Below are 23090 nucleotides of genomic sequence, written 5' to 3'. Positions count from 1 at the left end.
AAAGGAATTTAAATTAACATAAATGTTCATAAAAGGAAAAAAAAACTACGGAATCGTGTGAGAAATAAAACCCCATTGGGGATGAGAGATTCAAACGTATTTATTTTTGTAATCGGATTAGTGTTTTTTTATGCAAAGATTAGCCAGCTGATCAAAGTGAAAGCGACGGATTTCCATTTCCCTAAACAGACGCACACGCACAGAAAGACAATGCCTTGAATGAAGCAAAGAACCACGTCGCAATCGACTGACTTCTTTAAATTCATTTCCCGCAGCGAAATAAGGAAGTTTCTTGAAAAACAATAGGAGGGTTTTTTTTATGCGGGAGAAGGAATGGCAGCCTATGAAGAAATCATGGAGGTGGAGGATTCAGAAGGGAATTCATATGGGCAAGTTAAGCTAAGATTCAGAGATCGGTCCAAGGTATGAGCCTTATGTTGTGTAGATGCATGAATGCAATTTGCTAGTGAATGGCTACAAAATTTGCGTTTTTCTTGAGGTGGACTTCATTGTTGTCTGCGCGCGTGTGTTTTGATTGTTATTTTTTTACGTGGGCTGCGTTTGATTTTGCCTAGGCAGTGGCTCAGACCAAGGAGATGCTGTCTAAACAAGCAGATCAGACCAAACAGCTCTTGTCCAAGCAAGCGGATAAGATCGCCAAACAGGCTGAAGAACATGAAAGATTCATCAACAAGGTATTTTGTTGCATAATTATGTACAAGATTTTTTATTCTTCTGCCATTTTCGATTAGGGAAATGTGAATACTGGAAGCAGGATCATATTATCTACAGTATTTGCATGCAACTTGAGGAGAAAAATTGTGGTTTTTAATATTCCTCAACTTGATTCTTAGTGTATGGAGCAATTTTCCGAAGTTTTGATAAATGGTTTTGTTGGGAACTGTTTAGGTGACGCATTTGCTTGGTGTTCTTGGCTTCGGAGGATTTTGCTTTGTTTTGGGGGCAAGTGAGTAGAACATCTACTGGCGCATGACTTTGTTGGGATTACTGACATGCATTGTAATGGTGTCATGATATTGATCTTTGGTTGGTTAAATGATCCAGGGCCACAAGATGTGCGGTACCTATATTGTTTGTTTTACATTATTTTCGTTCCTCTTCGATGGATTTACTACCGATACAAGAAATGGCACTATTATCTTCTGGTAATCTCCTACTCATCTATACCACGTGATTGTCATGGTGGAGATCAATCTGGTTTTGTGGAAATTTGTTAGTTGCCCTGTTCAGGAGTGACGTGATAGTTTGTTAATCGCTATTCTAGTGGCTTTACAAAATTTAGGTTTAGGTTCAGCCTTGAAATTTAGTGCATGCTGTAACTGCGTTTTGTCAGTGTTATCTATATCTAGTTTCATATTCTATTCTGTCAGTATGTACATGACGTTTGCAGATTCAGTATGTTCATATACAGTGGTTATGAGTTTGGATTCATAGTTCCATGCTAGGCTTCTTCTACAGTCTCAAGGAAAGAGTATTCTCATGATTCACATGTGTTTTTGCCGTACAGGACTTTTGCTATTATGCAAATACAATCTTTTTGGTCATGATTCTGGGTTATCCTAGAAACGAGAAACTTTTCATGGTTTGCTTCTCATTTGCAGAGGTCAGTTATCTGATCACTGTCACTTCAGTTCTATTTCAATTACATAATTCCCTTGCTCGTTTTTTTTTCCCAATTCGTGTAAAATGATTTCAGGGACCATTGGCATGGGCGCTCATTGTTTGGCGATGTAGCTTAGTTTTCAATTCTATGGACAAAATTGTAAGCGTCTTCATACATCTCTTGCCTGGTAAGACGAATCTCCTTTACCGTTGTTAAATGATTCAATTGGCTATTCAGTATCTCGAGAGCATTTTGAGAACTGAATATTTGTATTTTTGTCCTGTTAATTTGACTTGTTAAAGTTGATGTGTTGTCCAATTTACATTTTAATTATGGTCATATATTTTGGTCTTTGATTTAGCTCAGCTCTTAGCACTGGCATGGGACAAGGTTTGGAGTATTAGAGTCATGCATATGGCGCATTAACCTAGTTACTAGACCGACAGTTGCTCAATGTGTTGAGATTGTTACATACAGAGCCTGTACAGTGTACAATATGTCAGATGAGATTTTTGTTTCTCAAGGTGACAAAATCATAGTGTGTACTTACTACGTACCATATTACTGACCTTTGTCATAAGTCAAGCCTCCAGAGTTATCTCTCGAGGGTTCTTTACATGAAAATGGTTGGAAACCTGAGCCAAAAGGCCATGGTTCTTCAGATTGAAATAGTTGTTCTTGGGTATACCAGAAAGATAATTAATAAACGTAGAATATTTATTTCTGTATAATGGGTGAAAACAAAATCTGGGGATTTGACCAAATCAAGAGGAAAAAACTAAAGAGAACCTCTTCTCCATTTACAAGAACTTTTTTCGGACTTTGCCTTTGTGTTGGGTGGACGTGGAGGCAGCCCATTGACTGACAACCTCCTCTTTTTCTGTCCTTGCCTCTACCTTGTAGTTCATGAAAGGATGCAGAAGTTTTGGCTGTAATTTTCACCTTATATTTCATGGAATTCGATAGCAGCTGGCTGTTTCAACACTCAATGAATTATTCACAGTACACAATTTCCTTATGATAGTCAAACTGCTTCAAATATGTTCTTTCCCAAAAGAATGTAGAATACAGTATGTATTACTAGTACTTTCATAATAACAGTGATGGAAAATATGAACCCTGTTGTAATCTGAATATGTTTTTCCTTGAAAATGGAATGATTCAGCTAAACTATTTGTCCTCGTGCCATTTCACAGCGACTCCAGCATATTGTAGTAGCTCAGATAGTTGCGAAACTTTTATTGGATGTAAAGCTGGTTTTTCTAAAATATATGTAGTCCCATAATCAAGCAGTTTATAGATGATTCAAATGTGGCTTTCAGGATTGGTTTTCTTCACAATTCGATGGTGGGATCCTCTGTTTTTTGAAGCCATGCATCCCGAGGGAACAGCTCGGAGAATAACATGGCCCTATGCAGAAAGCAAATCATATCTGTGGACATGGCTTTTTTTGGTTCCTTTGGTGGCTTATAGTGTGTGGCAGCTTCTTTATTTTCTGATTGTAGATGTTTTACGTGGCCAAAGACTACTCAGAGATCCCGAAGTAATGACTTCCTACAGGTTAAAACATCTCTCTCTCTGCTTGCTAGTTACTATAGATCAGGGGTGGTTTCAGCAAGAGGGTGATGGTGTCCCATCCAACAAAAAGTTTTTCTAACTGTACATGTATAATTTTTAAGAAAACTGTAAGTTTTGTCCCCAAATATCTAGTCGGTTGCACTTGTTTGGGTTCACCCCTTGACTGTAGTGACACTTCCATAAAACTCGGAGCCCATTTTTTTCGTTATTCAATGGAATGGAACATAGGGTCACTCATTTTTCGAGCTTCCTATCGAACAGGGAAATGTCGAAGAGAGCCCAGAAAGCAAACAACATTTGGTGGCGTTTAAGTGTATTGCTTGGAGACAATAACCGCTTGTTTATGTACATTCTGCTTCAGGCCATATTCACCATAGCAACTATGGCACTCACTGTACCGATATTCTTATCTTACAAATTACACGTTACTTTCCAATTACTCAAGGTTACTGCAACTGTATGGAATGGAGGAAACTTCTTAATAGAAGTTATGCCGAGGCAGGTCATCTTGAAGGAGAAGAAGAAAACAGAGAAGAAGCCTATCGAGGTTCAGTTTGACCAATCTGCCGAGAAGGAGAACTCAATGAAAGCCAACAATTCTGGTGATGCAATAAAATCTTAGATATTCTTTGCTTGTTACTTTTGCTGTGTTGATCTGTAGAAATGCTGTCTTTTAGAATGAATTGATTTGGTGAAAGGTTGTGTAATTGTGCTGTGCTGGTTGGTGTATTGTGTAGTTAGACTTGATTTCTGTTATTGTCATATAAGCTATCTACTGCGCTGAGTTAGAATTTGTTCCTTTTGACAAAAAGGGTGAGATGAGATCGGACAGTATGACAATATTTTGTGCCTCCCAAATCCCCACGACACCAAGAAGGGAACTAGGATAGCCAACTTCTGTATGGTATTGGTGGAATGAATGATGTTAAAACTTAAAATTGCATTGTTTAGTGTGAATAATGATGTATTGGTTGACTACACATTTTTGTTATATTCAACGTTTCATTCATCGTTTATCTCACGAACCAAACAATGTCTTTTGTTTTTCAATCAAATTTTGGACTTCGAAAATCCAAGATTATTTAGTGGTGAGGATAATGTCAAAAGATTTAAATGGTCATATTCAACTCAGCAGGCTTCATCTTTTAATGCAAGATCAATTATTAGTTTGTCGCGGTGATGAGGTGGGATTGATAAAAAAAGAGAGAAGAAAAATTATGTATACAATCCAATATTTGGTTGAAGTTTTAAACAGAGATTGATCAGCAGATTCGTAACATTTAACCGAATGTCATCAGCCATCACACCCCGTAGGCAGGATTATTCTACTGTAACATGGATTAGAATAGTCTATTGCCCTCCATTAATTTGTTTTCTTCTTTCGATTATTTTTTCCTCTCAACAAAATTGGATTTCACCTCAGACCCATCAGATTCCTTACGTTTCTGTTTCTCTTTTTAGCAGCCAAGCATCTCTACTTCAAGAAAGTTGGTTGCAAAAAGCAAATAAAAATGGAGAAGAGAAGAATAGGGGAAGGAAAAAAAACATTTTTTCTCTCTTTATTTTTGCTATAAATCCCAAATTCCTTTCCCATGATTACACGAAAACCAGGGAATAAGGTACGGGGGGCAAAATCAAATGTATTTTTCTATGTTACAACTTCAAAGGAACACGAGTTTACTACGATTATTAAATTAAGGTTACATGGGACGAATACGTAAAAATAATAAAATACAAATAAATCTTCTTTACACGATACTAGGAATGAACAAATCATGTTTTTTTACATGTGCAGTGTCTTGATGACACTTAAAAATATATGCATCAAAATAATAATAATAATAATAATAAAAAGCAACACCCTCGCAAACACTTTTCACACTAAAACGAATCAAATCCTAGAATCTGCAACCTCTCTATTTACACAAAAAAAAGGCACACAACAATTCAAAACCAATGCATATGCCTATACTTGCACCTCGATACAACCTAGTTCCTAGAGTCCTCTAACGACGTCCCTAACATTGAAAAGGGACGAGGAGGAAAATTTTAATTAACCCAGACAACAAACAAAGACTGTTGTCCAAGGGAATTGGGATGTAAAATATACTATGGGTGTTGACACGAACAATCGAATGTATACAAGAATGTATGCGTGTTGCTTCATTTGCGAAATCAACCATTTTGGCTCTAGGACGGGAATATAACCAAATTCCACAGCCATCATCAATCTGATCGTTGATGCAAAAATACAAAACCTGAATTTTCGCGGATTAGAGGGGGAGGCTCCACATCGGCTACGTCTACTTTTTGCATGGTTTTGGAGATATCATCAACAGAGAACGGAATACTGCAATGGTGTTTGTTTACACGAAAGTTCATGATCAGGATATTAATGAGATCATGCCAAATAGAGCAATATGGTAACTTTACTTATTCTAATGGATTAATTATGAAATCGACCACACGATTAAGTTGACATCTAAAGGGAAGGTGGCGGCATTTATGTAACACCACCAATAGGAGGGAAACCTCTTGTTTGGCTACAGCCTACAGAGAGGAGATTCAATAACTAACTCCACATTAAAGAATCACTGAGATTTCATCTTCATAAAACAATCTCTTTCTTTTTAGAAAATTTTCTCGTGGAAACGAATATATTTGACATCGAAGACACTCATATGAAATAAAGAAAGAAAGAAAGATCAAATTCATCCCAACCGTCTTATGAATCTACAGATACATAAAATAAAAATTCTACCTTGAGTCGTCGTCCAAGAGAAAGGAACTGCTCACTGCATTGTTCGAGTCCTCTGTCATCATGACTCTCATACTTGAAATGACCTACAACAAGAGAATAAATAAAATCAAAGAATGAGAAGGCATCAATACAGTAAATTTATGCACAAAGCCGGTCAAACGGACTAGACTGAGGCAGAATCAAGTTAAAGGACTAACTTACTTCTGAAGAAACACTGTGTGTGCCATATTTGTCATCCCAGTACATTGTGCTAATCCTGTATAACTGCTGTATGCTTAGCACCTGCAAATAGGACAAGAAATATTAAAGAATCAAGATGAAGTAAAACAGAATGGCTGATGAAAAATTGGAGCGGTGGGAGGCTAGTTTTACTCACAGGGCAAAGTTCAGTAGTAATTTCATTCAATGTTTTCTTCGGCTTTTGGTGTATAACCTGAAACAAGAAAAATGTTTTAAAAGTAAGAAATCCATGTACGCCAGAACCCCAGGTTAACAACCAAGAAAGGAAAGTGAATCTGATTCCCACCAAAAATCCAACTGCCTGTCTGATATGCTTCAGTTCATCCCAAGCCAAGCCCACGTACTGTGTGACAAGATCCATGTCAAGGATGAGACACTGATTCGAGGTAGATAACAAGATAGAATAACTAACTTAACGACATAAAAGTAACTATTGATAGCATACTTCCTCTGTCGCATAACAACACCATTGCTCCAATTCAGCCAACCCAGCTTTCACATACTCCCCATTACTGAATGAGCAACACTCTCGTCGCAAAAGAAGACTGCCATATTTTGAAAGAAACGTGTAAATGCAGAGTAAAAATATTCTAGGATTCATGATGTAAACGTTCAAAAAGAGAGTACAACAGAAAAATGAGGGAAATGGTTTCCCTGAGAAGATGGACACACCTGTTGAATAGTTGAACATTGATAAATGAGAAAATTTGAGTGAAAACCTTTCGGACCAGGAAAGGGGGAACCTGTAATGCATTACAGTAACAGAAAAAGGAAAGGGTAAAGTTTAACAAAACGGAGAAAGGTGCAGATATGCCACACCATAAACAATCGCAGTCTTACATAGTTTGCTTTCATCATCTTCAAGTAACTATCTAGGCTTTTCACTATTTTCTGCCAGTGGGCAATTAAAGCTTGTTGCGCAACAGCATTAGCCTGGGAACGCCCTTTAACTAAACTTGCACGAGATGTTCTGGGTGCCTAGCATGAAAAATAAAGTGTTGAAGCCAAATAAATATCAGCTCAGCAGTTTGCTCAGTTCATATTAAATTTTATACTAGTAGAAATGCATTGAATACAACACACATCACAACACAATATTTACATGATTCATTCAAAAAAAATAATATACACAACACAATATCCGAAGGGCTTAACAGTAAATTCTCATTATTCTCTTAGTTTACAGTATAAAAATCACCCCTTTATATATGTATTAATTGGGGGATAATTATGGTAGGAAATTAATCATAATTACATACAATCACATCAAAAATTTATCGTGATCTCAATAATATTAAACTTGAAACTTAAAACAAAAGCACAGGGTCTATCCGCCCTCCCCATTCATATTATTGCATTCTGTATCATCCAAGAAAAAAATAAAAAGAAAACAAAAAAGGGCAAACTGAAAAGTGCAAGTAGTTTAACCTCGCGTCATAATCTAACTAGAACTTAGTTTTGTTAATAATAAGCACCAAAATTCTTGCATAATTCTTCACAGATGCCAGGAAACAATGTCCAAGGTGCTGATTATCAGAAAAAAACATTAAGGAAAATTAAGGAATCATATACAGGTATAGAGGTCATTATAGCATGCACAACATGTAGTGTAGAGTTCACCTGGATACACAAACCAAGCAACGGGGAAATCTCTTTCTTCAGATTGTCCCTGATCATCCCATAAATCTTCTCCAGGAAAGCTGTAAGCTGCTGCTTGAACAACAAAGCAGGATACTTGGCCTCAACTTGCCGCAAATCATCGAGTCTACCAAGCATCCGACCATTCAGAAATGAAAGTCCAGCGCTCTGTGGAGATCCCCTCAATCCCTACAAGAAATTGTGCAGAGATACACAGGAATAATAAGCCACATCTTTAGCATCATGCTACCATGAGAAAGCAGCTGAAAGTTAAGAGTACATGCATACTTGTGACATCCTCCCAAAAAGGGAAGCTGATGATGACCTACGCCGCTGGGGGGTCAAGCTAGCTGCCCCACTTGCTTTGAGAGTGTGTTGAAGCAGCATCAACAATGTGGATGTGTTACATAGCCAATATGCTAACACATCATTGTTGTCAGTTCCCTTCAGCAAAGTTTCACAAATTAGACTTCTCAAGAAATCACATGCACAGGTAAAAGAACAGTCTTGCGGATTGTCTAATTATAAAAAACTTATTCAGAATTCATACACGATAAACATTCTCAAAGTAGCAAGCAGCAATGCAAAAACAGATACTTTCTTCAATTAATTTACCTCTATTGCTGAAGCTACAGTTTGAATTATGCGGTCAAACACAGTAGTCCTCTCAACTTCAAATGACCTCCAGTGAAGAAGGCATTTGTAAATAACACAAGCTGCGACAGGTTTGCCACCAGAAAATCCCAAATCTTGTGAGATACATTTTATCAGGAGGTCTTGGTTTTCCTGTGGAAGACAAAAGGTTACACATTCATTCCATTGGCATATTTATCATAGTTCTCAGTATGAGATCCTTTATTTGTGGAGTTGGGGCGGTAGGGAGAGTCCGATCAAAATTACTCATCTGAAGTTTCAGTAATTTTTATGAAGTACATACTTGCTGCTTGTCATTTAGTGACTTCTGTGGTTTTTCCTCAGATTCAGGCTCCTTCGAGTTTGCTGCAACAATGGCCGTGTCCTGTAAAAAGTAACATGCCACATAAGCCACATAAGCACGACTCTTCTAAAGCATAATAAATTTACAAAATGCTTCATTTAAATGTAAACATATCACAACAATGATAAATTCTTACGTGTACAGCCTTTGTTTCTCCATTGAGAACATTTCCATTCTCTGGAGTTCTCTGTAATGCCACCAAGAAAGATGAGAATGTTTCTACCAACAACTACAGTGATGAAAAAATATCATCTCAATCTGCATTACCTGGATGACAGACATCCTAGGTCGAGCAGATATAGATTTCCCTGTAGGTGACATAGTCAAAGCTTGTTGCCTAAGTACCTGATTTTCTGATTCAAGATTCGATAACTTCTCTTCAAGCCTGAAAACAGATTAAACAATTATAATACATTAATAAACCCCATGATTTTACAAAAAACTTTGGTGGCAGTTATTTGCTTTTACTTCGAGAGCAACTTGATTTTTTTACTACTCGATGAGTTAATTTTGTTTTACCAACACTAAATCTAAATAAAAATTAAAAATCACTGGAAAAAATGCTCTGTCAACACATTAGGAAATTGTTATTACAAACTCAAATCACATATAAACAAAGTGTTGGAGATTCTAAGTTCAGTATGGAACGATATTAAAAACATCTTTTTTATATATTGTTTTGAGATTGATTGATTTACTGTAATCTCTTCTTAGAAATTTAGTTTAGGGCTCTTCTTATGTAAATATGTATTGTAGTGTGAATAATAGTTACTCTCTCTAGGCCTTTTTCTCAGTTTTTTCCCAATCACAAAGCACGCACAGAATGTCACCATAACTATGACTTGCTGGACTCTATCAAAATGCCCAAAGAAGAATTATAATGTCGTCGGAACAATAAAAAAGAATTAGTCCTACGGATGAGAGACAAAAAATGTAAAGATAACCAGAGACGAGGATAAATAATGTTCTATATGGATGGCTGATGTAAATTACTTGGAAATTCTAACATCTATGATATTAGAGCAAACCTCTGAACTGAATCTTGGAGCTGTTCCACTTTTCCCTCCGCTTCTCCAAGTTTTTTAGCCAAATCCATATTATTACTTGCAGCATCTGCACAAGTCTTTTTAGCCTCTTCTGCAACATGTTTTTCAGACAGTAGCAAAGCCTGCACACGTCACTGAATTTGGTTAAAACAGTGATGACAGGAATCCATTTTACAGCTTTGTTTTTAATGTGAGAAGATATTGAATTTTTGTGTACTGTAATGATGCGTGTTCCAAAATACTGTTGAGTAGCAAGGCTAAGTCAGACCAAGTTGGCATTCAAACATAAAACATACTAACCCAGTACTTTCCACCAAATTCAGAAATTTTTTCCTTGAAAATGAAATGCAGAAAAAGTCCTGGCTAGGTAACTTAATGTTTTGTAACAACTTCACTCTATTAATAAATTTCATGGACTGATAGAAGTGATAAAAAAAAGTTGCAAATCCCACATTAAAATTGAAGACAAAATCTTGAGTTTTCCTGAAGTTCATTGAAATATTTATGGATTTGGTCAATATAAACCTGACCAGAATATATCTGTAGGGAATTGTTTTGTCATAAAGTCTTCAGTTGAGAAATACAGTACAAAAGATGTGAAACATACGTCACAATGAATTATCAGCAGAAATTGTAACGCAGTGTGATATTCAACGAAATGAGTAATACACACCCAGTTCTTAGCATGTAAAGCAAAGATGCCAAAAAAGATGCATTAATGTGCATCAGTGATATGTTCAAGCACTGTTCTAATAAAGAACGAGTTCCTACCTTCAAACTCTCTACCTCGCCAGCTAATGCATCAATCTTTGCCGTGTCTTGAACCATAACAGGGGTTTCTTTAATGACTGGAGGAGCTTCTTCAATTGCTTTGCGTGCAGCTTCTCGTTCTTTTATCACTCTGGCATTTGCTTCTTCTACTTGTGTTTGCATTGAGTGCAATGCCTCCTGTAACTTCGAAAGTTCTTGTGCTTTTGTTTCCTCCAATTCAGTCTGTATTGGAAAACAAAAGAAGGAAGTGATGCCTGAAAAGTTCAGCATGTTGGATCAAGAGAATCACTCCAACTTAATAAAAAAGGATTACCCTCAATCGCTTCTCAAACTGCAAGCGCCATGTGAGCTCCTCCACCTTCTTTTCTAGCTTGTCTTTGGCTTCTTTCAGGGCACCTGTTTCCCTTGCAGCCTGAATCAATATGAGAAATAGTTATGCCAAGTATAAGAATAAAAAAAAATTTCGCAAGAAACGGGAATACAATTAAGGATAGTGCAGAACCATTCGAAGGCTTCGAAGCTCTTTCCTAGCTACTCGTTGCCTCCAACCGCATTGAGTAACAATAGCAGCCTTCTGCAGCCTTCTGTAATAAGCGTATTCTCTGTGACAGCGAAAGTGAGCCTGCAGGCAAGTAACAAAATCAAATCCAATAATCAGCATCAGCTTCTTCACATTCTCCAAGTCTCCAAATCTCATTGGATTTTTCTGAACGAAGTAAAAGTGAGACCTGAACTTTGACGGCAGCCTTAGTCTGCTTCCTAAATCTGAATTCAGTGCGAGCAGTCATCGCTCTCATGCCTGTCTGCAAAATTATAGTGGAATCCTGCAAGCTTGAGTAGGCTTTCCAGGCAATGTAACACCGGAAGTTCTTCTGAATCTTCACAGCAGCATCTTCACGTCTCAATTGCTCATAGAGTTTGCATGCCGATATAGCTAACAAATATTAGAAAAAAAGTTATAATTCTGGATAACCACATGATGGAGTTAACCGATATTTAACAATTTAAACAAAGAAATTCTAGGAAGTACAAAGTAACTTCTCGAAGTTTAGTCATGTAAACAATCACATACCTTCGCACAAATATATTTACTCGTGCACATAGTTTGCACAAAGAAAGGCCTCTCAACATAGTATTCTCTTCATACTCATATGCAGATAAATACTGATAATTAAGATTCATATGATGCTCATCCTACACGTTCTAATTTCTGCTACTTCATAACAAAAGATATGCTAATTCTTTCATGTTATAAAGATGCTATTATTAAATTAGTCATAAAGCTAGTTACAGATCTCTAAATAAATAATTACCTCGCCAACATGATTGCAATTGGATGGCTGCTTGACGCAACGAAACGAACTCTTTCCGAGCTATATAAGTACGAATTTGCCTTTGAATAGTTCGGGCTGCATTTCCGAGAACCTCAGCTCTCCTTGCGTCTAACTCAGCCATTTGACCAGCTCGTAGGAAGACCTTTGTCTTGCCTAACTGAAGAAACACAATAATTTATTTTGATTATACAACATTTTGGACAAAAATAGAAAATATGAGAATGACGATTCATGAAACTGCAAATTTAAGCATACAATACGGACAGTACAACCACTATTGCTAGTCCTGAAGGAGTCCTTTGAGTAGTAACCCATGGACTACCCAACCACACTTACATTAAATGTGGTACGATCCTCAACCCCAATGCGGTGTGACATAATCACACATAGTAAATAAAAGTATAGCACACACTACATTCAACATCATATTTACGTAACCATACCTGATAGCCTTTTAATCCCATTTTGTCCAAAACCATCTTACAAGCAGTCTTGTCATCAGAACTACATCAAAAATATTGTCTTATTTGGAAAGAAACGGAGACAAAAGTGAGGAAGGAAAGCACAAGGAAACGTGGAGAAATGAATCTCAAGTCAAAACTCAAAAGCAAAAAAATAAAAATTTAAGATGTCAAAGAGACTCACTTTCCCTCCAAAGCTTCAGGAGCGAGAACACCAAACCGGAGAAGGAACTCGTCAAATGTACGTCTGGTTGGGTAACCGGCGCAGCTGATTCTGATAGCCTCAAGAACACCCTGCATAATAACAAATGTCTCACCTCTTGCTTGAACATAGAGCGATCAAAACCAAAAAATTTACGTCAAATCTGCTGGCTGGACCAAATTGAAATTCTCAATAGGTAATATCCTCCAAAAAACACTTACACCACATCTTAATTGCTGAATGATGTTAAGATTCTCAAAAATCGCAGGCTTGAGAACACTGTTTGGCTTCACACATCTGATGTAGTGAGGTTCTGTTGAACTTAAGGTTTCCATTAAAGATTGTAGTTGCAACTGCAAGAATAAAATAAAAGTTCTCATTCACCACATAATCCGAATATTTGTACACGCACTAGCATGAGATCTGAAGATTGAACATATTCAGGATATTCTAAATAAATATTACAGATTTTCAACCCATTACTATTCATAAGCAAATAATTAAGATGAAAAAACAAGCGCGTGTCTGGTTCTTTCATTTAGTCAACCGTGAGAACATAATAAAAAGAGCAATTGATTCGTGATTTAATTTCTAAGAATGGCAATATCGGCTTAACTCAGATGTCTGCAGCTCTATGGTTCGATCAGATGGCATAGAGTAAAAGAGGAGCTGCCGAACAAGGATTCATCAAATAGGTGTGTGCTTCATGAGCATGGTCCATAAGTATCAACACTATTTCATTCCAACCAATCTTTTGTAAATGAAGAAAAGTGTTTGTAGCATTGTAGATTTTATGATTTAGATTCGTTTGTGTACATCAAATCTTAGGCAGGAATGATAAAACGAACTTCTTAAAGGAATGTAAACTAATATGAAATAATTCCGAGAAAAATATGTAACATGACAACTAATATACATTGTCAAATGGCACCCTTTTGGTTCATAAACTCTCAAGGACAATGAAAATCTACATTTCAGCAGTCCTTTCATAAATCTTGCAGGCATTATAATTTGATTCTAGAAAATATGAGAATTCAACAAATTCATCTTATCGAGAAGTAAATGAATGTTATCAGGCAAAACATCAATGGGCAACTTCTAACTCATCTCATGGGTTTGGCTGAAATAACTTTGGCGGGACAATTAAGAAAAATGTGATAATATAGAAGCACTGTCAACCAATCTTGAGTATTAAAAATTATAAGGCAGGGCATCCATGTATCAGCATTCACAAGTATATTGATGTTATTCAGAATTAATCAATTAAGTAGAAGAAATATTTAACATTTTATCTTAATTTTCTCCCAGATGAGATATTCCTCAGGAGTCCGGTCCTCCATATGTGCTTTTAAAATTAATAAAAGGATATAAAATAAAATAAAAAATAAGGTTTTGGATGTAGAGATTGCAGAACCTTAAAGCGTGAGCCAATCGAAGAAAATTTGGAGGACTTCGATGAATCTTCAGGAAGAGGAGGAAACAATCCAGCTACGAAGGAGCATTTTGATGCAGTTAATAAATCTTGATGTTCTGCCACCACATAATCTTTGTTCTTATCGAGAAATAAATCAGCCATGTAAGTTACCTGAAATCACAGTAGATGGTTCAACATTTTTTCAAAAGGATATCCAGTGCTCACTTCTATACAAGAATGGACAACATGTCATTACCTCCCCTGCGTAGTGAGATATTGTAAAATTGGTCCGTGAAAGCTTTGGTTTGATGAAGCGTTTATTTTTTGTGAAGGTCTGATACAACTTCTGAGCAAATGTCTCATGAGTAGATTTAGGAAACATACTGCCATAAACAAAAATATGATTGGCAAACATGTGATGGCACACACAAGACCAAATGAAAATAGTGAGCGTAAGATATGCAAGCAGGGTTAATGAAAACCAAGCCATCTCTATATTTTGGAACCAAAAACTAAAACATATGAGAAGAATTAAAGTAGTAACGCCAGGAAAGTCCCTATCGAGAGAAAATATCAAGCCATACCAAGCTTCATCCAGCAGTGCAATAATTCCTCCTGGTTTCTGTAAATAAATTTGAAAAACATGTTATAAGATCTAACCAGGAATACAACACAGATACAAACTTAACAATCATGTGAATCCAGGGCGAGGAGTATATATTTATATTTATAATAAAATAAAGGAAAAAATAAAAGCAGGCAACTTCAGCAGTCTCGCAGTAACAGACCTTCTCAATTAAATCAAGAACATCTTGGTTATCAACAAACTCTATGTAGCTCCAATTTATCTCTTCTTTTTCATAGTCTTCTTGCTCCATTTTAAATACATGCTGAAACCACGAATACCAAACCTTAATTAGATGATCAGATCATCATTGAATTGATGCCTGAAGCAGGACTTTACAAGAAAGAGAAATAACCTGGTTAAAATGTTGCTGAAGTTTTTCATTGGTGAAATTTATACAAAACTGCTCAAAACTTTTGTACACAGGAAAATTGTAAGGAAGGAACCGATACAGTCACATTGTACACTGAAAATGAGAAATTCGGCCAAAAACTCACCTGTTATGCTTGAAACTTTCAAACCCATATATGTCAAGAACCCCTATTATTGCTTTTGAGTTGGGATCCTGACCAATGGAGACATTTATTTTTTCCACAATCCTGTGAACAATGCAGATTGGAGTTCAAAATGATTAGCAACTACTAATGCTCCAAATAATTCAGTAGCATGTGTCCTCAATCAGATCAAAGTAAGTACTAGTGGCATTTGATTGCATTTTCTATATTTTCAGCTCAAAAAGTTTGCAAGTAATATTTGGAATTAAATTTTAAAAGATGTTTTTGAAAGTGTATTTGGTAAGAAATTTCTACAAGTTGAAATGATATTTTCTTATTTGAAAACATGCCTAGTTTGGTAAAGTGAGCAAAATGTTTAGAAAATTTTAAAAATTGTTTCTGTGTTTTTTTGGGAATGACATACAGATAATGAAAGAGTTGATTCTAAAATGGAAAATGATTTTAAAACTTGACGAAAACAAAGAACCATTTAACTTCAAGGGGAAAAATGTCTTGTTAAAAAAAGCAATCTACAAGGACATTGTTTTTGCATTATTACCAGTCAAACAAGCGAGAATATATAGTCTTCGCCAAAGCATCCCTGCTACCCAGTGCAGCTTCAGGATCAAGCGTCCTTGTAATAACTTCCTCAGGTGTCACCATTACACGCTTAATCATTGCATCTTCCAAACTCTTGGGATCACACCTAATAAATTAAGTTATATCACAAAAATGTCTCAATATCTATATAGAAATATTGTTAAATTTAGAAAATACAAAACCCTACTTGAGCAATTCTGCAGTTGTATTAAGATGAAACCTAGACTTCTCATCCTTGATAACAGAAGAATCAATTTCCTTCCCCTTCGCAAATTCAATATTACCAAGGTGAAGAACAGCGGCAACAACCCTAAATATCGCCTCCTGAAAAATACATTAAGAATATTAGAAATTTATGTAAAAATAAATTCATAAAAACTAATCAATAAGCACATTGAAATGGCAAATTTCATGGAAACAGCAACCTGCTCTTCCTCGCTGATTCCAACTATATCCATAGCCCTTCTAGTTGCAAGGTATTCCTCAGCATCATTTACTCCATCAAGTTTAATACACTTAGACTGGTTAAGAAAATGGAATGATTCCGGGTTTCCCAGCTTATACTTTTGTCTTTCCTGCAGAAAAAGTTGAAATTATTAATAAAACTAATAAGATAGAAAGCGCTAGCTGCAAATAATAGTCACGAAAAACTTTCGTTAACGAAAGCACCTGCAACAACGTATCTGTTACAAAATTTTGAAAAGCAATTAGGAAGAAAGCAACTGGTGAAATACTGTGCAGATACCTCAGGTGGTGCTGCACAGAGAAGATAGAAGCAGTGGTAGTTTCTTTCAGGATCTGAAATTTGGCAAACACGAGATCGCTCCAGCAGATAAGTTCTTATAGCTGCTCCAGATATCCTTCCACTTTTATCAAACTGGATCTCAACAAATTTACCAAAGCGACTGCATAGGTAAAATACCATTGAATACATAACAGTCACAGAAACCTTAAACAATGCACATGCATTAAAAATAACTTTAAACTCTCACAAATAAAATGGTCAAATCCAAGTGTGATCAAACAAACATGTACCAATAAATACTTTTATCAAAAAAGATTAAATAGGCTCTCACCTAGAGTTGTTGTTCCTGACAGTTTTGGCATTTCCAAATGCTTCAAGAACGGGGTTTGACTGTAAGTTATCACCAAAAGAAAACCAAGGGGAGCAAAAGCTTGTGACCATTAGATTTCGTATTAGATTGTTTATTCTGAATAAAATTAATTTAACCTGTATTTATATAAACTTCAATCTTACTTCTAAAACTTGTTGTTCAACAGTTCGCCCTTCAACTCCAGACCGACCACCCAAGTGTGCCAAATATCGCATTAGCATTTTTGTTGTCTCTGTTTTACCAGCACCACTTTCTCCACTAACTAAAATGGAGTTGCTTTTACCATCATTAATCATTGCCCTGATTGGAAAAACTAAAAGGTAAATATGTATGTTCCTCAACATAACCCAACCTCTAGGCAGCTCCACCGCCACAAGGTACCAACAAAAAACTAAGTTCACAATTTCCAGCAAACTCACCGGTAAGAAACATCTGCAATTGCAAAAACGTGAGGACTAAGCTCTCCAAGTGCTGCCCCTTTGTATTGTTCCATCATGTGAGTATCATATAGATGAGGCAATCTTTGAAAAGGATTTATTGCAATCAAAATATTTCCGGTATATGTCTGAGAAAGATGTTTCATTATAATTAAAATGTCAATATGTCAGTTTACAAGAAAGGTCAGTCAACTGAATTATTAAAAAACAAATTTTCGCATGTATTGTATGAGGGACATAGAGAACTCACGTAGATTTCATTAAGTTCGTATCTTGCTGCAAGATTTTGCAGAACTCCAGGCTCGTGCAAATATGAAAGCTTAGTCATGTCATCTACACCTCCAGGAGGAGCTTCAGTATCCTTTGGAAATACTTTCGAGATATTTGTGACAATCTGCAAGTTAGAGGCCGAAAGATGTTACTGCTACCTAAAAACTTATATTTAGACCTAAACGAACAAAATTTCGGAGATAAAATTTCAACAATTCAAAAATAGGCCAGAAAACTAAGATCAGGCAATTTTATTTGCAGAATGGTGACAGCGGATGAAAGCTAACAAAAGGTAGTAAAAAACATAATGACAAATCAGCGAGACGCGTAAGAACAAAAAATTAACGATTCAACAAACAGATTTACAAAGTAGCTTTGATTAAAGAAAGTGCTCTCAGAAACGTTTGGTATGAATAAATGAAATCATCAATTCACCAATACAGTAAAACTTGCAAGTAGAATTGCAAACAAATCAAGATTTAAAGAATTCACAAGTTTGAGCTTGTATCTATATTTCGGGCAAGCTCAAGTAAAGAGGGTAAGCTTGATTTTCTGGTGGCCACAGTAAATCATTTTTGGTTGACCATGCTCAAGTCAAACTTCGGAGAATAAAGATGCAGTAAGCGCTGCACCGTGAAACATACTAATAGATTTTTTTAATGATTAAAAATACAACGTGCATTGTTATAACGAAGAACTCATTCAAGATAGAAGTTGAGGTGATTAATTTGACTGAATACAAGACGAACTGAAATTTTTAATTTAATCTTATTAAAATATGAATGCAAAGGCACTAGGATATTACAGAATTCAACAAAATATGCAGGCGAAGAAAAAATTTAAGCTGGGTTATTTCATTAATCACCTTTTTGCCATTTGTAGTGTGAACGTGGACATCTTGACCATCTATTTTATGTACTTCTCCGTCAATCCATGCCAAGACAGGATCTTCAACCCATACATGTGAACCAACGATTATGTTAACAGGTGATGCCTGCAAAAATATAAAGGAAAAAATCATTAGATTTGCAACAGCAGATCAACCCTCGTTTTCCCAAGAAGAACTCAAAATCACAAGCCTCTCATTTCATTTAGGATTAAAAAAATCAGAGAAATCGACACCCACGAGAATATTATTTTTATCTGATAAGTTGTTTGAAACACTTCTTATTCCCATTTTAAAGTCCAGTTCCTGTACTCCTACCAGACTAATATTCTATTTAAATTTCAATGTCGTGTGTAATCAGATTTAAAATTTTAAAACAAAAGCAAATTGCATCAGGCCAGAAATTATATTAGATTAAGGTGGGATCAAACTGTACAATAAAACAACAACTAAAGAATCTATCGTCACCAGAGGTAGGCCAAATAACTAATCCTTTAGTGAAAGATATTCACAAAGTTAGCAGCTTTTATAAATGCATTGGATATAGATAATCTGTGTTACTTACTAAAATTAGACTGCTCAGGACGAATAATATATAATGGATGTTTGATTGTAACAGTTATTATGAAAGGATTTTCATTTGTCGATATCAATTCGACCTTACTAGATAATTATAAAATGCCAGAAGCTTAATAGATCACAGACATTTAAGCCAAAAGACCTACAAAACCATGAGAAATCTAGGCACTGATGGCTGCAAAAAAAATTAAAATTACAGAACATCTAATCACCACAAACTTATGAAAGTACACTCAGCTTCTGTGCTTGAATGTGCATAAAATAAATAATCAAAGTCATCAATGCCCCAATTACATCATCTATAATATCTACCAACTAATTTCCTACCTACATAACTAAAAATCCGTCACACATAATATATAAGCAAATCGTTCAAATTTTCCTAAAATTAAAATAAGCAAACATAAATTCTTCCAAAACGATTTTTCCATCTACATTTCAGTGCAACCTCGTTAAAAATGAGAACAATATTGTAATAAAACGCAATGCCAAAGAATCGGAACTCAAGTAAACTCCATTTAATTCTCAATCAATAGGATGGTAAAGTATACTATATGACGCATCCAATTTCGTACATTTTCAAATTTTAAAGGGGGAAATTGATGAAAACAACAATCTAATCAGTCAAAGCTAAATCAAAGCAAGTCCGGAAAACGTCAAAACGGCAGCCGCAGAGTCGTTTCCAACAAAAGCATACCATGAATTGAATACGACAAGTCTCGATCTCTTCCTCTTCAGCTCATCAACACAAAAGTCAGACCAAGCTTTGACTCACGGATCGGCGCCACCACCGAATCGCCGCCACAACCTCCCCCGGCGCAAGCAAAACACAAGCTCCTCTCTACTTCCGACGACTGATTCAACAGTTTCTCCTCCAAAATTACTACCAACTTTTTTTCTCCAATAAAGTAACTCAAAAAAACCAACGCTTTTTTGCTGTACAAATTCGTATGCGTAATACGTAAAGTAGTGTGGAATCTGTTCCCTGCGTTGGTTTCTCTCTCTAAATTTGCTGTCTCCTCAGGAATTTCGCTGTGTTGTCTTTCTCTCTCTAAATTTGTTTAATGTTTTTTTTGGGTTTCCTTCTTGTGGAGTCCCACACTCGAACATAAGAACGAGATTAAAGGGAACTTTACACAAGGGATAAAAACGTAAATTCGTTCCTTCTTTTCGGGTCGCGACATTGGTTTTTTTACCGATTTGCCCTACTTCGGAAATTTAACAATGATTGTGATTTTTTAAATTAAATGCAATTTCTTAGTCTAATGAGAGGTGATGAACTATAATTTTACAATTTTTTTTAAAAAAATAATAAATTAAAGTATGGTTCGTCGAAAAACGATATCTATATGTATAAATAATCATTTTACAAGTTAAATCATATTTTCCATGAAGAGTAGGTTTTTCATAAGACGGTCTTACGGATTTTTATTCGTGAGACGGATCAATCTTGTACATATTTACAATAAAAATTAACATATTAAACATAAAAAATAATATGTTTTCATAGATGAGCCATATAGAATATTTGTTTCACAAAATTGACATGTGAGACTATCTCACGTGAGTTTTTGTGTACCATGAAAATAATATCACGAATTTTAGCACTATATAATACTCCCATATCAGCGATAATATGACCATGACATTATCATTTCATCTTAAATTTAATATCGAAGTACTATACTTATCAACCGATTTGACTAGTTTCTAAAGTCCCATTTTGAATCTTTAGAGAAATTTATTTTAATTTTTTAATAATATTAAATTACATATCATGAAGTAAGTTTTGAATACACAATCATGAGAATTTTAAAATAATAAATAAATTAAAATTAGTTATAATTATTAACTATAAAAATATAAATAATGGACAAAATTTTATAACAAATAAAGACATGAGCTTAGGGCTGATATGTAATTACATAGCAATATTTTAGGGATTTTATACAATCGGATATCCGCCCAACATTTGCTGTCGCAAGCAAATCGTTCAGCTATATTAATGGAAGGGAAACAATTACGTACAAAACTGCTCACTCCATCTTCACAAGGCACGCGGATATTTTTATATATATATATATAGCAAAAACTTATTTGAGACAGTCTCACGGGTCGTATTTTGTAAGACATATCTTTTATTTGGATCATCTATGAAAAAGTATTATTTTTTATGCTAAGAGTATTACTTTTTATTGTCAATACCGGTAGGATTGAACGAAAATTTTGCAAAACTTTTGTTGTAAGTTGTAAGGGTAATTTCAAGAAAAAAATTTGGTGTCCATTTTTTTCTTTATTCTAGAGATTTTTTTTATATATGTATAGATAAAAATAATAATAACAACAATAATAATTTAAGTAAATACCATATGAAAAATATTTATTTTTTGTGAAACTTTTTAAAATTACCTATTATACATTTGACTCTATTATTAAATTTGATTATCTGACTTTTTTTAAAAAAAAATATTGTGTTTTATTTATTAAATTATTATTTATTTATATTTTTATTATTATAGTAGAGTGTGATTCATGTCATATTTAATTTTATAAATATCATAATTAAATCAAAACTTGAGAAATAAAATAAATGTAATACATAATATTCATATATCATATTGCGCACACATTTGTGTCAAGTCCTTATTTTATTTTTAAGGTTTCAAATAAAATTCAATAATCCATTTTAAATTTTTTTTTTTCCAAAATAATTTTTTCATCCATTTTTTAAATTAAAGATTTTTTATATTTGTGATCTTAAAATCCGAGAAGAAATCAATGGAGCAATTCCAACTTTTTAATACTGGATAACTTGTTTGTATTAAATTTACTTTGTTGAACAAATTTGAACACGACTTTTCCCTATACCTTTATTAAAAAAAAAACCCAATAATTTATTTATTTAATTTTTTTAAAGATCATATTCATGTATTATCTCCGTACAAGTAAAGAAAATTATATTTACGACTCATGTGAAATATCGAAAAAGCATAGAACCTTGATATAAAATTAAAGGTCTTTCGACACACATACATGTTTCTCAAATATAGACATATTTGCACCATTTGCAGAGGATTTTACGTCTATATTTGAGTTAAATGTTATTTACCATCTAAAAATTAAAATTGTGGAGGACTTCTAATATTTATGGCTACTATCTCTAGGACGACTCTTAATCATTTACTTAAGCTTTGAACGTAAATTCATCTAATACATGGTTGACAATGAAACAGCTGGAACCTCCATATCGATACATTCAAATAAACTTATAAAATCAGACGTGAAAGCATTTTATATGTGTCTCTTGTGAGACACTCTCATATATCTTTATTCGTGAGACATGTCAACCTTGCTCATATATAGAATAAAAAGTAATATTTTTTTATATGTGACTCAAATAGAAAATTTGTCTAACAAAATTGATATGTGAGACCGTCTCATGTGAATTTTTGATATTTTATATTAGTTTTTTCTTTAATATGATAGCCAATTGGGTGTATTTATAATATTTTTGTATACTGTAAAATATTTATAATTTCTTGTTTTTATTTGTTTGGGTTATTTTTTCATGTATTTGTTGGGTGTATTCAATGTAGAAATTTAATGACTTTCAATGATTTTTTTAAATGATAGATTTCTGTAGATTTGATAGATTTTTATTGACTTTTATAGAATCTCACAGATTTGTAAATAGAATAGAATTACATGGACTTTTATAGATTTTTCCAAGATTTTTGTAGATATTTGCAATTTTTTTGATTGATGGTGAAAATTTTGTACTTTTATGAATTTTAAGCAGTTTTTTATGAAAAAATCTAAGGTTCGTTATTGTCAATATGATCAAAGTCACTACACATTCAATTTGCTATAGTATCCCTCTATGCATTTGCATTTATTCGTTGTTGTTCTTGAGTGTCAAAAAATTGATCAAAGTTGTTATCCTCGTAAACTTGTTCTAATGAAGGTTGTGGAACTTCATTCTCTGGTTCAACTGAAAATTCATCAGATCGGCACTCTT

The 23090-nt window shown here is 34.6% G+C and overlaps 2 protein-coding genes across 2 annotated transcripts; one reads left to right on the top strand and one right to left on the bottom strand.

The window, feature by feature from the left end:
* Positions 1-72: 72 nt before the first annotated feature.
* LOC140963504 (glycerophosphocholine acyltransferase 1-like) lies at positions 73-4106 on the top strand. The gene is made up of 8 exons (XM_073422853.1): positions 73-423; positions 576-695; positions 910-967; positions 1066-1166; positions 1529-1624; positions 1718-1811; positions 2947-3184; positions 3464-4106. The coding sequence occupies exons 1-8, from the start codon at positions 334-336 to the stop codon at positions 3822-3824; spliced, it is 1158 nt and encodes a 385-aa protein (XP_073278954.1). The 5' UTR covers positions 73-333; the 3' UTR covers positions 3825-4106.
* An 823-nt stretch (positions 4107-4929) lies between these two features.
* Positions 4930-20150, bottom strand: LOC140963068 (myosin-17-like). Its single transcript, XM_073422286.1, has 39 exons — positions 19770-20150; positions 18473-18601; positions 17588-17731; positions 17320-17465; positions 17044-17200; positions 16862-16920; positions 16531-16690; positions 16211-16360; positions 15973-16109; positions 15745-15891; positions 15189-15290; positions 15047-15104; positions 14855-14956; positions 14651-14688; positions 14323-14449; positions 14067-14237; positions 12874-13005; positions 12635-12744; positions 12433-12493; positions 11969-12146; positions 11384-11589; positions 11158-11277; positions 10969-11067; positions 10656-10877; positions 9867-10006; positions 9106-9223; positions 8975-9025; positions 8779-8859; positions 8457-8627; positions 8130-8285; positions 7824-8030; positions 7044-7181; positions 6876-6946; positions 6649-6748; positions 6490-6546; positions 6340-6396; positions 6165-6245; positions 5964-6046; positions 4930-5552 (listed from the first exon to the last, which is right to left on the bottom strand). Exons 1-39 carry the CDS (start codon positions 19770-19772, stop codon positions 5429-5431), a joined length of 4593 nt encoding a protein of 1530 aa, XP_073278387.1. The 5' UTR covers positions 19773-20150; the 3' UTR covers positions 4930-5428.
* Positions 20151-23090: the final 2940 nt, after the last annotated feature.

The sequence above is a fragment of the Primulina huaijiensis genome, chromosome 17 (genome assembly GCF_012295235.1).
Source record: "Primulina huaijiensis isolate GDHJ02 chromosome 17, ASM1229523v2, whole genome shotgun sequence".
NCBI lineage: Eukaryota > Viridiplantae > Streptophyta > Magnoliopsida > Lamiales > Gesneriaceae > Primulina > Primulina huaijiensis.
The sequence above is the reverse complement of the archived record's forward strand: the minus strand, read 5'-3'. Positions and strand labels throughout refer to the sequence as shown.

What these genes read in the sequence shown, in the direction of transcription:
- LOC140963504 (XM_073422853.1), top strand. Translation starts at nt 334, where the DNA reads ATGGCAGCCTATGAAGAAATCATGGAGGTGGAGGATTCAGAAGGGAAT. An exon ending in GATTCAGAGATCGGTCCAAG is followed by an intron (nt 424 to 575) that starts GTATGAGCCTTA and finishes GATTTTGCCTAG; the next exon opens with GCAGTGGCTCAGACCAAGGA. An exon ending in TTGCTTTGTTTTGGGGGCAA is followed by an intron (nt 968 to 1,065) that starts GTGAGTAGAACA and finishes TAAATGATCCAG; the next exon opens with GGCCACAAGATGTGCGGTAC.
- LOC140963068 (XM_073422286.1), bottom strand. An exon ending in TATTCTCGCTTGTTTGACTG is followed by an intron (nt 15,291 to 15,744) that starts GTAATAATGCAA and finishes CATTGTTCACAG; the next exon opens with GATTGTGGAAAAAATAAATG. An exon ending in CCTGAAGCTTTGGAGGGAAA is followed by an intron (nt 12,494 to 12,634) that starts GTGAGTCTCTTT and finishes TTTTTGATGTAG; the next exon opens with TTCTGATGACAAGACTGCTT.